The sequence below is a fragment of the Populus euphratica genome, unplaced genomic scaffold (genome assembly GCF_000495115.2).
Source record: "Populus euphratica unplaced genomic scaffold, PopEup_1.0 scaffold27.1, whole genome shotgun sequence".
In the NCBI taxonomy this organism is placed as follows: Eukaryota; Viridiplantae; Streptophyta; class Magnoliopsida; order Malpighiales; family Salicaceae; genus Populus; species Populus euphratica.
Window position 1 is genome coordinate 411,077 of NW_011499899.1, and position 17,787 is coordinate 428,863.

General features: G+C 28.8%; 1 protein-coding gene across 2 annotated transcripts; it reads left to right on the top strand.

The window, feature by feature from the left end:
• Positions 1-12,696: 12,696 nt before the first annotated feature.
• Positions 12,697-17,564, top strand: LOC105132484 (5-methyltetrahydropteroyltriglutamate--homocysteine methyltransferase 1). Of its 2 annotated transcripts, none has more exons than XM_011036019.1 (12): positions 12,697-12,803; positions 13,396-13,749; positions 13,890-13,977; positions 14,585-14,712; positions 14,800-15,191; positions 15,285-15,448; positions 15,565-15,645; positions 15,758-15,924; positions 16,019-16,124; positions 16,290-16,540; positions 16,619-16,820; positions 16,928-17,564. In XM_011036019.1, exons 2-12 carry the CDS (start codon positions 13,400-13,402, stop codon positions 17,294-17,296), a joined length of 2,298 nt encoding a protein of 765 aa, XP_011034321.1. In that variant the 5' UTR covers positions 12,697-12,803; positions 13,396-13,399; the 3' UTR covers positions 17,297-17,564. The 2 variants fall into 2 exon arrangements, with proteins under 2 accessions (XP_011034321.1, XP_011034320.1); XM_011036018.1 differs by having other exon boundaries at positions 12,698-12,803; positions 13,390-13,749.
• Positions 17,565-17,787: the final 223 nt, after the last annotated feature.

Below are 17,787 nucleotides of genomic sequence, written 5' to 3' on the forward strand. Positions count from 1 at the left end.
AAGTTTTTTATTCTATAAGCTCGACTTTTGAGCCTGTATATTACATCATTTATTAGTATAATTGTAGTTTTAAATCTATTCTTATTCTTTTAACATATTCTTGAATCAATTTGAACGATAAGCACCGTGAGTCATTCCCATAAAGGAAGATAATGAGAGCATGTCCAATTAAAGAGATCCACTGCGACATTTGTAGACCTACTCATCTAGTTTCCAATGGAAAGAAAAAAGTATTTCATAGGCCTATTGTTAACCATTTCAAGGTATTTGGTTGCTTAGCCTTTTCACATTGTAACAGACTAGAAACGGGGAAGGCTTGATGATAAAGGTGTAAGATGCATCTTTCATGGCATAATTGATTCTTCATTGCTTCCAAGCTTTATGATCCAATCACTCAAAAGATTATCATCATTAGAGATGTTTTTTTATGAGAAAAGGAAGAGGAATTGGGATTCTAACAGGTTGGGATAACATAACAAAAACTTGTCCATAAATTTTGATCAAGAAAAATAAAACAGTGAAGATCATCACCAAATAACAGCTTCAGAATTTTCTAAAATTCGAGCGTCAACATGCATTTCAGGATCAAAGGAATGTGCATTTCAGGATCAAAAGAATCACTTAATTTTTTTTAAAAAAAAAAACCATTATGAATGATGAATACGTCAATAGAAATGAATTGTCTGATGAACAAGTAGCTATTCACTTTTATTTACTTGTAGAAAATGATCATATTACATTTGAAGAAGCAAGAAGCAATCATAGAAACAAAATGACACAATGCCATGAATTAAAGAGGAGATTCAAGCAATCAAAAGGAACCATACCTAGAGTTAACACGTATTCTAAAGGGGCAAAATGTAGTTTGTGTAAAATGGATTTACAAGATAAAAAAGAATGAGAAAAGTGTTCATTGTTGTTGAAAAGCTTTCACCATCAGTTCCTGATTCCAATAGCCTTCCTTTCTTCCGGCACATGTTTCATAATGAAGTAGGGTGAAAAAAGAAGTAATCCTCACTTAATAGTGTTTTATAAACATTAATTGATGATAATTTGTTTGGGTTTTTCTTAGGATTTTAAAAAAGAAATTGGTTTACAACTTGAAATTTAAGTGAAATCCAAGTGAAGAAAAAACAAAAATATGTTAAAAATTGAGGATTAAGTTTTGATTTTTATAAGATTCTATATTCTTTTAAAAAAAAAAAAAGAGGAGAAATTGTGCCGTATGGACAGTAAATTTTGGATGAATTGATTAGTTGTTTAAATTATTTGTATTATATTATATACTATAATAAATTCCTTCTTTTATAAAAAATAAATAAATCTTGTGTTGGCGTGTTAAACGATAAAGGGAAAGTATAATATAGTAAAAATCTTCGAAAGAAGAGTGATTGTTACTGATAATTTAAAATAACACTAAATTTATAATAAATACTGATAATTTTAATACATGTTAAAAGTGAAAATCACTTAATCCCTATGCATTAATTTTCTTATCTAATGTAAAATAAATTATCAATTATAATATTTGAAACATTGTCGTAACCCAATTTTGGCCCTTTAGCTTTTAATATTTTTAAAATTTGATCCCATCCAAACAAATCAACCTTAAATCTAGTTAATTTGGGATTAGAATGGAGTTGTATTGGTAAAAAACCAAAAGTAGTTAAAAATTCTCCTAATCTAGTTGGTTGACCCGTAAAATTCAGTTAAAAACTTAAATATAATTTATTGATTTTATTTTTATTTTTTATTATAATAATATTATTTTAATTTATAAAAAAATTAAGGTTAATTGAAGTGACCACGTAACCTAATTCTTATGCTGAGTTAACTACCAAACCAGATTTAAAAATACTGATTTGAAATATGATTTAAAATATATAATAGGATTCAACTACCTTTAAATCCGACCCGAAATTCGAAGGAGCGAGCATGAAGAGAGTTGGTGCCGGTTGTACAGGGCGTGTCACGCCCAAGTAAAGGCGCGTGCGATTAGATCTTGATTAGATCGTTGTCTGAGAGGCGCCAGTTGTAGACCGACACTACACTACGTGCTGAGAAAAAGAATCTGAATCTGCACATTAAATGCTCCCCATTCATCACCGACGCTATTTCGTAGAAAAGTCAACCTGCAGCTCACTAATTTTAGGTTAAAAGCAGTCCTTACTTCTTAACTCCATTGCATTTTGAGTCCTCTAATTGTTTTTCCTTAAGAGAAACCCTCCCTTTAATTCTTTCTCTTCTCTACCTGAACCAAAAAACACAGATACAGCATGAAGGTATAGCTTAACTAGTGAGATTTTAAATTATTTTAAAAAAAATTATTAATACAAATCTTATAAATTTAAAGGCTACTGAATCTTATATAATTATTAATTTTAAAATTTATAAAATTAATCAAAATATATATAACTTATAGCTCAAATACTCATAATAATTAAAAAACAAAAGAAATGAAGTTATTAAAATCATAACCAACAGGGCAGATCTTGCCTCAAGTTCTTTGGAAGACAACACCGATAAGGTGGTGTATAGTTTTCGATATTATTTGTTCGTTAATTGTTTGATTTCTTGTTAATTTTTGTTGTTTAAAATTATTTTTTTTAAATAAAATATTAAATTAATATTTCCATTTCTTACTTCACCTTTTATAGATGATTTAGAACTGACCTGGCCCATCAAATATGAAAATTGATTCAGTCTAAATATGTTAGGTGAAGTCGGAATTGTCAAATAATGCAGATTATCCATAGCCACCGAAACACTGATGGGATGAACAGTGCTATATGAGTTGGTGAAGTGTATTTTTTTAGTTTGGGTTAAATGTAATTAATTGAAAGAGATTAATAAAAATATTAATAAAAGAGAGGCTAGATGCCGATGGACACAAGGCCCACATGATTTTTAAAAGGCATTGAGCAAGTTGTGTACTTTTTTTTTTTTACCCAAAGAATTTAATTTTTAGCTTTTATTTTTTAAAAGCACCTCTAAAATACAATATAAATTTCAAAAAGCACTTAACAACATGAAATACTCCCAATTCTCTCAAAAATAAATAAAAAAATAAACATAATAAATAAATAAATAAATCTCAATCTATTTTTTTTTTAAATATACTTAAAGTGAAATACCATCTTCATTCAAGTATACTCGAGAAGAGAAATCTATCAACACAAATACCATCTCTTTTTATGTTTACAATGTCACCAACAGATAAAGTTTTTTATTTTTTTATTTTTCAATAACTTTTTTTTTATTTCTCAAATTTAAAGAGCAAAAAATAAATAAAATAAACTTTAGAATCAAAGTCAAAATTATAAGTACTCTAAGATTAGTCATGTATTTTATCTGTATTTTATATTATAATTCTTTTTTTTAATTTTATTTTTCTACCACAATTTAAAATTTTATCTCATAAAATTAGATTATAGAAATATTCAATAAAAAAAGTATAGGGTTGAAAATTATAAAGAAAAAGATGGGAAAAAATGTAGCCTTTCTTTTACTATATAGTAATTCTATTATTTTACAAGTTAGAAACATTATGCCACAACAAAAAATTGTTGCCCTCGCACCCGATTATAGAAATAATCTTGTTGGTTTTCATCCTCGAAAAATAATTATTTTTTTTGGTTTAGTGAGTTGGAAGTTGTATTTCGTACAAATGTAAATCTTTTGACCGGTGCACGAATCTATAGAAGATGGCATGTACTTTACCGGGAATAGTGATGGGATAAAGTTTGCAGTATTTAAGGATTTTCTCGCATTCCTCCTAGCCTCATGAAAAGGGGCCTACAATTTTTTTATTTATTTATTTTATTTTTTCCAGAAGAACCCTGCCAAAATCTTGATTCTTGATGGACTTGCAATTCATAAAATCAACTATAATGTAGATTCATATACCACGTTACATAAGAATCTCTTAAATCAAATGATGTTTTAGTAACAGCTAGAGGAATTTTTTTTCATCACCTATTGACCTATTTATAGTAATGATTTAGATTATTATTTATTCGATCATATTTTTTTAATAAAAAAATTAGATGTTGTTAATGTTTTTTTTTAAAAAAAACAATTGATATGTAAGGGATTAATATGATATGTCTTGGCCATCTTGGTATGTTCAAAGACAACTTAGATAGTAAGTGAAAATATAGTTTGACTCAAAATAAATATTTAAAATGATATTTTTTATAAATATTAAGATAACAATGTATTAAATTGATTCGGGTCAATCCAAGTTACCCTCCAATCTTCATACCAAATTACAAGATCATCATAACTCGTAAAAAATAAATCAAAATAAATTATGAAGCTCACTTTCCAATAAATTTAGTGTTGAATGATGAAATTAAAAAAAATCAAGTAAACCCGGGTTAACTTGTCAAACTCGGATTATGAAACCAAGATGACCAATTAAAATAAATTATGAATCCAAATTCCTAATAAACTCATCGTTGAAGCATGAAATTAGAAGAAAAAAACTCAATCTAAAAAAACAACATAATAAAATATCTATAATCCACCTAGATTAACTCACAAAATCTATAACTCGGGTTATAAGACTAAGATAACTTTATAGAAAGCAAACTATGATAAATTATAAAGTTTAATTTTTAATTAACTAAATGTTAAATAATAAAAATAAAAAATATATATAAATTAAAAAAAATCAAGTCAGTCGAGTTAACTCATTAAACTCATAATAAGAATCATAAGACCAGGATAATCACATAAAAAGCAAACAACAATAAATTATAAAATTTAATCTCTAATAAATTAAAAATTAAATGATGAAAAAAACATAAATTTTAATAAATAAATAATCAAAAATAAAATATATATATATATATATTTGTGAGATGATCACAAATAAATGCATAATAAAGCAGAATCTTAATGGAACCTGCAACATAGAGGAAAAATCCGTATAAGATTTGGTATTAGAGAAAAACTCATGAAAAATAAAAAAAACCGGGACAAAACATGACATCAAACAAAAAAACAATTAAAGTACATGCTTAAAATTTCAAGTGACTGTGTCATTACCTGTTAAAAAAAAGGTATTTAAGAGTTTTACTTTCTGGTGACTACAAAATTAGTTATGTGATTCTCACTTTGTCGTGGATTAAATAGTTTTTTTAATATAATATTATTTATATATATTTTTTTACATAAAAAAATCAATCTTAAATTAAAAAGTTTATGTATTCATTTAATTAAATAAATTAAAGATTATTTATGCAACTTAAAAATATAAAGCTAGATTTTTAATTAATTGAAGATAACTATTTAAATTCATGACTTAGATTATGGGCTAAATTGGATTCAACACAATTTTTTGATATAATTTTTTTTATTTAAAATAGACACCTATAAAATTGAGAACTAACCAAATATTAAGGTATTTGTTTAAGATTTTGATAAATAATAAAAATATCAAATCAAAACAAATTATGTTATCCAATCAATAATCAACAAATTATTAAACAATGAAATTAAAAGAAAAAAGCAAGCAAATAAAATCAATAAAAGGTTCAATTTTGATGGATCAAATTGAAAAGAAAAACTAGCAAAACATGGTTTCCTTTTTTCCTTTTCCTTTTGTTTATTTTTTTGTTATAGTTTTTTTTTTAAAAATTATTTTATCAATTTTATTTTTTAATATTAGAATAATTGATAATATAACTTTGTAATTCATTTCCTTTTATTTTGTATTTCAATGAAGTCAACATGTTTGCATATAAGTGAAGGTAACCTAGTTGTTTTGATTTATATGTCTGCTGAGGTGTCTAATTTTTTTTTTTAAAAAAATTAAACTTGATTTTTTTATAATTTATTTTTTAATACCGGGATGGTTGATAATTTGATTTTATTTTATCTTTTAATAAGATTAGCGTGGTTTTCAGATTTGTAAAGGTAATTCAGGTTGTCATGGTTTATATATTTGGTGGGTGTCTATTTTTTTTTAAATTGAACTTGATTTTCTTATAGTATATGTTTTTTCTCATGTATTTTTTTTAAAAAATTTTATAGGCATCTATTTTTTATCATTTAATTAAATAAAAATAATTTAAAAATAAGGCTATTAAACCCAATATAATTCATAACCAGGGCGCAAGGAGTTGAGGTCGATATAATATATTATTGTCTCGCTATTTTTTAAAAAAATTATCATTTTAAAATTTTTTAAAAACTAAGTCATATTTTTATCGATTATTAATATTGTATTTAGACCCATAAAATAAATTAATTTAAATTGAGCTATTTACCATGTGATTTAATTTAAAACTCGAGAAAAAAAACCGAATTAGAAGGTTTTAAAATTGATTCACTTAATCAAAATTAATAATATTATTAAAAAAATAATTCATGCTCTTAATTTTTTTTTTTTAAATTAATCTAATTCGTGGTGGAACCCGTGCCAATAAATTAGGAATTTGTAAATCTAGTAATTTTACAGGAGAAAGAAATACTGTACTTACACTGCGAAGGAAACACAAGGTGTGCTATCCTAACTTTTGATACCGGGTAGATCTAGTTCAAACTCCTGTGTATTTATTTTTATGATTCTTCAGCGCTTCTATGATCTCTACTTTGGTTTTTTTTTTTAATTAGCACAGTAAGTTAAAAATTTTATAGAGTAAAACAAATGAAATAAGATATTTTTATTTTATTGATACTTTCATTTTATTGCTTTTATAAAACATGATGACTATTTTTTTAAACTAATTAATCAATTAGTTCTAAATTTAAATTATATCTTAATTCTCAATTATAATATTTAATTAATATCATGTTTTAAAAATATAATATTTAATTAAATATCACCTGCAACATCCAAAATTATATTATTTCACCCAAAAAAATAATTTGCCACTATATTAATTTGTTGTTTTTTTTTAAATTTATATTCTAATGGCCTAATTTATCCCTATGCTATGGTCCCTTTTATTGCCTACAGTCCAATTTTCTTGATTTGGGCCACGGTGTTTCATGACAGAGGCACAATCCACTGGCGTTGTGAGCCACCTACCACCATTTTCTATCCTCCATAAACAAAAGATGGAAGTAATGATCACCACTCACTCACCACTAAAGTGGCGTCTTGTTCTTTAGGATCATGCGGCTAATAGTCAATTAATCATCCTTAAAAAATTGTTTTAAATTTTTTATTCAGATGGCCAACCCTAACCTCTACATGCTCTCCTGTAATTTCCTTGAGATGGCCATTATACTATTCTCTCAGAGTTTTTGACTTTTTTCCTTCCGGTGACGGAAGCACGTGTTATTTATTTATTTTTTTTCCTTAGTTATCATGCTATTTTGAGACTAGATTTTATATATTTATTAGTAGTTTTGATTATTTTTTCTAAAGTATTTTTTTAAAAAATTATTTTTTATTTTAAATTAATATTTTTTAGTATTTTTATATTATTTTAATTATGATGGGTTGATGTTAAAAATAATATTTTAAAATAAAAAAATTTATTTTTTTATATATTTTTTAATAAAAAATAATTGCTACTACACCTTCAAACACTTTAATTTCTATTTAAATTTCCTGTTTTTCTCCCTCAGCATCTCTTTAATTCAAATGATAACGTAGGAAAGCTATCTTTTTATTAATTAAATTAGACTTTAAAAATATTCTTTCATTCGAGATTTGATGTGAAAAATGTTATAAAAATGATTCCATTACATCAAAAATCAAGTTAGAGATTTGCAATCATCAACATGTATAGCTTGTATATTTATTATTTAATATTAAAAGTGTTTTTTTAACATATTAAAATAATTTTGTAATATATTAAAATCATTAAAAAAATTAATTTAATATTCTTGTGTTTTTGGACTTTCAAGAATATAAATATAAATATGGTCCCACACCCACCTACTCCCTCACCAATCCCCCATGCTGTGGCTTTAGATTCAGAATTTCTTTTGGTTGGTTGCTACTCAAGAGATATTTTTTGTACTTTAAGAAATAAAATTAATTATTAACCTCATCCTAAAATGAGTGTCCCCACCACCACTCCTCCACCAACCTCCGCCACCAACACCCTTTTACTTCTTCCCAATTTTCCCCTCCGCCACCAACCCCCTTTTACTTCTTCCCATTTTTACCTTTCAAGACTTTTACTTTCCAATTTCATCTAAATTTCTAATTATTTATAAGTAATGTGCAATTGTTCAATGTGGCGCGTGAAACACATGCAATAAGGCAGTGCTTGAGGGCATAAGAAGCGTGAGACGATCCCTCTTCTAAGTTATGCTACACCACCCATCAGCGTCCTGTCACTCCCTGTGGACCATCACCACGTGTACTGCATTTGAGCTCTCATTTTCATTTGATTATTTTCTTTAAATACGGTTTTATTTTTTATTTTTTTGACAATAACTTCAAATATCATGATGTTATAAAATTTAGATTTAAAAAAATATCATGATGTTATAAAATTTAGATTTTTTTAAAAAAATAGTGTATTTATAATAAAGTTTTGACAAACTCGCATACGTCAATTTTATTTTTTAAGAAATAGATTTAGAAGAGATCACAAAATATCATATTTAAAAAGGCGTGACATATTAGTTTCAAAAGAAACTTTTTTATATAAATAATTACCCCATCTATTTTTATATGAAAAGTATTGAAATATTATAATATACATATGAGCTCCCATTTCAAATGATTATTTTGTTTAAATATGGTTTTTTCCTGCTTGTCACAATTGATATTACAAATTTTGAATTTTTAAAATATTAACATATTTTAAAAAAGAAATAGCAAACTAGCACTTGTTAATTGTTTTTTGAAAAATACCTTAGTTTGGTAAAAACCACAATTCCGCATTAATTATAGGAGAGAAAAAGAGTGCTGAAAAGAAAAACCACAATTCCGCATTAATTATAGGATAAAAAACACATGCTGAAAAGAAAAAAAAAAAAAAAGAATGAGACTCTAAAACCATTATAATTATAACATATTTGAAACCATTAAAAAACACACTTGATGAATAAATTCACAAACATCAATAGAAAATGCCAACGATGGGCAGCATAAGTCACACATGGTGTTTAAAGATAGTGGATTCATCTCATCGAGCTAATTTTAATGGTACCAAAGGTATTATCATCAAAACTTTAGTGTGAGTTTATAGTCTTATTATTATTTTTTTCTTTTTTCTTCTCTTTTCTCTCTTCTTGTTGTTCTATGATTAAGGTAATTATAATACCTAGAAAAGGTATGAATTATGTGTATTGCTAATATTAACAAATAATATAAATTAATTCAAATAAATATAATAATCAACAACATAATTAAAATGTTTAAAAAAAGATAAGAGAGAGAATTTGCAAATTTATTTTTAAAATAGTTTGATAAATCTATATCCACACCTCATATCAAATCATACTTGAGTATTGTATGCTTTAACTTGTTCCAGATTTAGAGTACAATGATCACTTAATAAATCTATAAAAAAAAATTTACATCACTTAAAGATATTTACTCTTTAAGATTTTTCTCTTAGTGAAAATGCCTTCCCATAATCAAGAATTTTTTCCATAATTATCAAATATTTACAAATGTGAATTTGGTTATCACAATATACTCTCTTGATAGAATAGATATTAAAATTAAAATTCTTAATATCTTAATATTTTACTAGATAATATTTATAAGATTAGAAAATGTTTTTAAGTATAATGAGAGCAATAATAAAAATGTGTATTCTTGTGTTATATTATAAAGATCTAGTTGTATAAATTTGAGTTTAATCAAGGATTGATATTTTTTATTTAAAATAGTTTGTATATGATGTATATTTAGAATCTCCTTTTAATTTTGCAATTAGGCAAGCTATATATATATATATATATATATATATATTGTTTATAGCCGTTACAATCTCAATGACAACTTAAATAGTCGACTGATTCAAATTGATCAAGCTAATTGCATAACTAGTTCCTGCAAAACTCAAATTTAAAGGGTTAGATATGAAAATAAAAAAGAAAAGATAAAAAAAAAAATCATTAGTGTCAAATCAGAGATCTGTTGGTGAGATGGGTCATCCAGGGATGGAGAGAATCGTTAAGATGATTGGAATGTCACCCAAAAATTACTATTTGACCACTAAATGCTACCTTAACAACACGAGAACAATACATGCGATGCAATGACGTGTTCAATGCACGTGTAAACAATTTTTTTCAATAATATTTTTATTTAGTGAATAACCAACATGTCCATAAGTCAGCTTGATTATTAAAAAAACAAAATGAAAATATAAAAATACCCCCTAGAGCTGCTTAAAGGAAATTTTCTTATAAGAGTATTTAAGTAATTTTACTCTCAACAAATGAAAAGATGAATAAGCCTATGTACATCAATTTTAAAATTTTTTACTTTAGAGGGTTTCTTAGTTATTTTACCATGAAAAAATATGAAAATATCATTTTATCTCTAATTAATTTGGTAGCGACCAATAGACCGGGAAAAGACTATTTTGCCTCTAATGGTCAGTTCATAAATTTTAAGATGGTTTGGAAAATTTATCACTGTATTATTTCAGTGAATAATTATTCATGTTTGAGTGCACAATAACTTTATTAGGAAATTTAGTTTTATGTTAATAATGAATATTATACAATGTAACCAAATTAGTTATATGATTATAATTCGCTCTATTTTATTAATTTTTGCCAATCACACAAAATTACCATTATACAAAATAATTGAGGTGCTTTTAGGTGGCATCATTATACATATGAACAGTGAAGTAGCTTATAACTTTTTATATATATATATATTTTCATCTTAAAAAACACAAGAATCATCCTCATATTTTGTATATATATAATTTAATCCTTCCGTAACATAATATCATGAAATGAAATTTTAGATTGCAATAGACCGATAAAGTTAAAAGAAAAAAGATTACAATGTAAAATATGGATACAATTTGTGCCAAATCTCAAAATTTTTAGAATTTTTATTTTGATTAAAAAATTTATTTTGTTTATTTTTCAATCATTAGATTTAAGAGAGTGAATAAAAACTTCTATAAAATGCTAAAAAAAAAGAAAAGAAAGTTGTTTGTTAGCCGCATTTTACCCACCAAAAATGAGTTTGTTAGCCGCATTTTACCCACCAAAAATAAGTTTTTTTATTTTTTTTTATTTTTATAATAATAGATTCCCTCGTAGTTTTATGAAGATGCCTTTTGTCCTCTGAACATGAGGGGAAAAGTATATTATGTTTTATTTATTTTATTTTATTTTATTTCAATTGATTTTTTTAAGGAGTGATTTCAAGATGTTTTAAGTTGTTAACTAGTTGTTTGAAGTTTAATTAGTGTTTTATAAGAGTTTTTGAGTAAAAATAAGCTGAAAATTAAGGTTTAAAAATCTAAAAATAAGAACTATGATTTTATATCATATCATAAGATAATCAGAAAAGTAACATGATTAGTTTGATTTGTATCAAATTTTCTTTCTTTTATAATCTATATGAATTATTTGAAGTTTTTATATAAAAAATAATTTGTTATTAGCAAAAACATTTAGTCATTAAGAGAAAAGAATTGAAAACATTTAAAATAAAAGGAATTATTAGTGTAAATCATTCATGTATACACTTATCTATTATTTCTATTATGAAAATTAACTTCTCACTTTAATATCTAATTAATATCAACAATCTTTTTTTATTTATCAATCTGTATATTTCTTAATTTATTTTATAAAGCATAAATATTTTTTTTTGAATTAATTTTTTAATATGTATTCATAACATAATTATTTTTTTCATGTTAAAAATTTACTTGAAATCACAAGCAGCATAAACATCATGTTTGCATTTTTAAATTAAAAAAAAGACCATGGTATTTTAAAATGCACCTATAACATTAACGCACGCTTATATTATGCTTAAAATTAAATTGAAATTCTTCATGCAGCTTAGCGTCAGTGATAAAAAAATAGTATATATCAAAAAGAAATTGTTATCAAGTCAAATACAAACATAAATAAATAAATAAATAATTACCATATATAACCACGCGATATTACAACGAGGTAAAAAGCAACTTCAAGTCTACAAGAATAATAAAAAAAGAGAGTACCTACAAGAATAACATAATTAAAGGAAGGAAAAAAAAACCCGGTTCTAGCAAATTCAGTCATGGACCCACAAGATCCACCAAACTACACCCAAGCCATCCAAGCTCCAAAAATGGCGCGTAATATTTACCAAAGGTAAAAGAAAAAAAATAAAAGTATATTTATTTTTGTGTTTTGTAAATATATTTTTTTAAATTAATTTTTTTAATATTTTCATATTATTTTGGTATAATAAAATTTTAAAAATAAAAAATATTATTTTACTTTAAAAATCAATCATTATTATAGTAATTTTTTATTTAAAATTAATTTTTTAAATATTTTTTAATATATTTTGATATATTAATATTAAAAATAAATTTTAAAAAATAAAAAAAATATTATTTTATTTTAAAAAAATAATTATTATTACGAGCTATAAATCTACCTTTAGAAAATTAAAGTAAAAGACAAAAAGAAAAAGAAAAAAAGTCAAAAAAACACATATGAGAATGAGATCTGAGCGCACATCATGGCCAGCACAGGGGCATACCCTCCCTCCCCTTCTATAAATAAACCAGGAGCGCAAACGCTATCTCTCGTTCCAAGTTTTACTCTCTCTCTCTGTTTATATATTTTCTATCAAAGGAAGAGAGGAACCAGTCTCCCTACCCTTGCTGTTGTATCTCCGTAAGGTATGCTGATGACTGCTCTTCCTTTTATTTCTTTTCTTCCTTTATTTCTCATGCATACACCAACTATCACTTTTGGTTTCGCTCTTCTTGGGTTTCTTTTTCTCATTACGTTGTTCTCTTTTTCATTAAAAAGATCTGGTCAGTGTACTCTGCTTCTACTGATTTTGCTATGTACCATCTTGTTTGTTGCAGTGTCTGATTTCATCGTTTTTTTTTGTTCTGTTGATCTGATTCTAACTGAGTCTTTTACTTGTTGCATTGGATCTGATGAGTAGTAGTTAGTGGTGTTTAAGAAGTAAAGTTAAAATGAATTTATGTTCTGCTTATTGTCTACAGAATAAGCAGTTAATTGCATTTGGGTTTCTTTGTTGTTGTGTTCTCTTTTTATATGCTATGTTAAGTGTTAGATCTGTCGTCTTGCAAGAAATAGCTGAAATAAGTTCAAATCAAAACTGCTCATTTATGTAATCGATCTGATTTGTTTTTGCTCCTTTATTGTTATTTCAGATCTTAATCTTTATAGATCCGTTTAAGATTTATTGTTTGGATCAAGAAAAACTGAGTCTTGATTTTTGTGTGGCATAAGAAACAGCAAAATGGCATCACACATTGTTGGATATCCTCGTATGGGCCCCAAGAGAGAGCTCAAGTTTGCATCGGAATCTTTCTGGGATGGCAAGAGCAGTGCCGAGGATTTGCAGAAGGTTGCAGCTGATCTCAGGGAATCAATTTGGAAGCAGATGACTGATGCTGGGATCAAATACATCCCTAGCAACACCTTCTCTTACTACGACCAGGTGCTCGACACCACTGCTATGCTCGGCGCTGTTCCACCTAGATATGGCTGGAATGGTGGTGAGATTGGATTCGATGTTTATTTCTCCATGGCCAGAGGAAATGCCTCTGTTCCTGCTATGGAAATGACCAAGTGGTTCGACACCAACTAGTAAGTGATAGCTTATCATCACGTGCTTTGGTATTGCAACTAGTTCTGCCATTCGATATGGTGATTGTGTTTTTAAATATTGTTCCTGGAAAAAGGAAGAAGGAAAATTTAATGAACCATTTGCTTCTGTTTTGATTCAGCCATTTTATTGTCCCTGAATTGGGTCCTGATGTCAACTTCTCTTATGCTTCTCACAAGGCAGTGGCTGAATACAAGGAGGCTAAGGCAGTAAGTGCTCTGGTTCTACCTTTTATTTGTCGAGATTTTTCTACATAATACTAGCTGGTCTATTCATAAATTTGATAAATAGCTCGTAAATTAATGAATTTGATATCTAATAATCATGATACATCAATTGTGGAGTGAAGGCATGGCTGCATGCACATAGTTCTTGCTCCACTTTTAATCTTAGTGGGTGTTCGGGAGTCTAGAAGTGGTTGTTTTTTATAGTGTTTTTGTTTAGAAATGCATTAAAATAATGCTTTTTTTTATAAATTATTTTTGATATCAACACATCAAAACGAACCAAATACATAAAAAAATTAATTTTAAGAAAAAAAATCAAATTTTTAGGAAACGTGGTTTCAATCATGTTCCCAAATGGTCACTTAGAATCTTAGCTCAAAACATCTTTGAAATGGTGATAGATTCAATTCAATATCTTTTTGGTAGGTCTTTTTTAAGGTCAAGGAACTGTTAGAATAGTCTGAAACTGATATAGAAGTTGGAGATTCTATACTTATCATGATATTATGCGTGCTTTTTAATATGAATTTTTGGAGCGTGCCTGCCAAATTCTTTATAAACTGATTGTTTTTTTTGGTCTGTCACCCAGCTTGGAGTAGACACAATACCAGTCCTTATTGGCCCAGTCTCCTACTTGTTGCTATCCAAACCTGCAAAGGGTGTTGAGAAAACCTTTTCTCTTCTCTCCCTTCTTGGAAAAATCCTTCCAATCTACAAGTAATTGTTCTATATGTATTCTCTGATTTTTTGATTTATTGGTCCTCTGTATGTTTATAGGTGTAATTGTTCTATTATTATTTGCAGGGAGGTTATTTCAGAGCTTAAAGAAGCCGGTGCATCCTGGATCCAGTTTGATGAGCCTACGCTTGTTATGGATCTTGAATCTCACAAATTGGAAGCATTTACCGAGGCCTATTCTGAACTGGAGTCAACTGTCTCTGGCATGAACGTTCTCATCGAAACGTACTTTGCTGATATTCCTGCCAAGCAATACAAGACACTCACCTCTCTGAAGGGTGTTACTGCACTCGGTTTTGATTTGGTTCGTGGAACCAAGACCCTTGACTTGATCAAGGGAGAGTTCCCCAAGGGAAAATATCTCTTTGCTGGAGTGGTTGATGGAAGGAACATTTGGGCCAATGATCTTGCTGCTTCTCTCAGTACCCTCGAAGCTCTTGAGGGCATTGTAGGCAAAGGTACCTATTCTTTTCTTCTGTTTTTTGCATGCATTTTAGGCACAATGATAAATATTTTTATGACACGGACTCATTCATGATTTATCTACACAGACAAGCTTGTAGTCTCCACCTCTTGCTCTCTTCTCCACACTGCTGTTGATCTTGTCAACGAGACCAAGCTTGACAAGGAAATCAAATCATGGCTTGCATTTGCTGCCCAGAAAGTTGTCGAAGTAAATGCGTTGGCCAAGGCTTTGGCTGGTGTAAAGGATGAGGTCTCTTCCTTTTATCCATACTTACAACTATGAAGCAGTTGTTGCTAGATTGACCAATTTCTTTTCTTATTTTATACTTTCAAAAATCTTGTTAAACCGCCAGTCTCATTTTACAGGAATTCTTCTCTGCTAATGTTGCTGCTCATACTTCAAGGAAATCCTCCCCACGTGTCAACAATGAAGCAGTTCAAAAGGCGGTAAGTACTTTGTTGGATTCTTTTCATGTGGATGTTTTCAAGCATGGTTACTCTGCTAAAATCCTCGTATATTTATTATATTTATTTTAACAAGATTTTCTGGTCTTTTCAGGCTGCTGCATTGAAGGGTTCTGATCACCGTCGTGCTACAAATGTTAGTGCCAGACTTGATGCTCAGCAGAAAAAGCTTAACCTTCCGATCCTCCCAACCACCACAATTGGTTCCTTCCCACAAACCATGGAACTAAGGAAAGTCCGACGTGAATACAAGGCCAAAAAGTGAGTCATAGGATAATTTTCATATTTTTCCTTCTTGTGTAGTATTATGGCAAAAAAAAAAATGTATTGATTGTCTTCATGAATTTTCTTTTAGGGTCTCTGAAGTTGATTATGTTGAAGCCATCAAGAAGGAAATTAGCAAAGTTGTCAAACTTCAAGAGGAGTTTGATATTGATGTTTTGGTTCATGGAGAGCCTGAGGTGATTTTCTCCCCATCAAATTAGTTTTTTACGCTCACACCCCTACAATATAAAAATCTAGGGAACATTATTTGTTTACATAAAACTATTTTTTTTTTAGAGTTTACTTGTATATTAATTTACTAATCCTGTACATCCAACTTGTGTGGTCATTCATTATTGTAGAGAAATGATATGGTCGAATACTTCGGAGAGCAATTGTCAGGTTTTGTGTTCTCTGCCAATGGTTGGGTGCAATCTTATGGTTCTCGCTGTGTGAAGCCACCAATCATCTATGGTGATGTGAGTCGCCCTAAGTCGATGACTGTCTTCTGGTCTGCTTTAGCTCAGAGCATGACTTCCCGCCCAATGAAAGGAATGCTTACAGGCCCTGTCACCATACTCAACTGGTCCTTTGTCCGAAATGACCAACCTAGGTATTGAAAATAAAAGGAGGGGAAAGTGTCATTTTATATTTCATAGTTTCAATAGGTGATTCGTTTTCCTTTTTTCAGATTTGAGACCTGCTACCAGATTGCTTTGGCCATCAAGGATGAAGTGGAGGATCTTGAGAAGAATGGTATCACTGTTATCCAAATCGATGAGGCTGCTTTGAGGGAGGGTTTGCCTCTTAGAAAATCCGAACAAGCTTTTTACTTGGATTGGGCAGTCCACTCCTTCAGGATCACCAATTGTGGCGTACAGGACACCACCCAGGTTTGTTTTCCACTTCACTTGGAATTTCATAACTCAAATTCAAGTTGGTGTCTTCTTTTCTATTGCGTTTTATTTATGCAGTGGACTCACTCTATTATCTACTGCAGATCCACACTCACATGTGCTACTCCAACTTCAATGACATTATCCACTCAATTATCGACATGGATGCTGATGTGATCACCATCGAGAAATCTCGCTCCGATGAAAAGCTTCTCTCAGTCTTCCGTGAGGGAGTGAAGTATGGTGCTGGAATTGGTCCTGGTGTCTATGATATCCACTCTCCCAGAATACCATCGACCGAGGAGATTGCCGATAGAATCAACAAGATGCTTGCAGTGCTTGAGACAAACATCTTGTGGGTTAACCCTGACTGTGGACTCAAAACTCGCAAGTACTCTGAGGTGAAGCCAGCTCTCAAGAACATGGTTGATGCTGCCAAGCTCCTCCGCACCCAACTTGCCAGTGCCAAGTGAACCGATCAGGAGATGTTGGAGTAAAATCTTTCCTTATCTATTGGTTTTATCCTGATGAAGGAGCCATAATATGTTGGCTGTAGTCTGATTTTTTCTCCCTTTCTTTCCCCTCTCTTTTCGTATTGTATTTTGGTTCTTTACGTTCTATTCTTTAAAAGGCTGCAAAATACGCAATGTGCTTTATGAAGTTAATGGAATGTTATTACCAATTTGTGCAATGAGGTGACCTTTGAGAACACAATGTATTAGATTGATGCCTTTGCTTTTACCGAGTAAATTTGCCACGAACACGTTCGGTGAAATACAATAAATTATGAATTGAAAACCTTATTTAAAGAAAACAAATTTAATAAACTAAACGTTAAGCTATATTTAAAGCTGTAACTTAATTCCTGTCTAGGGAAGTGTAACACAGAGACTCCAAAAAATCGTTTATTATAATTATAATTATAACAAGCTCTTAAAGGCTTAGGAAAATATTATTTTCTGTG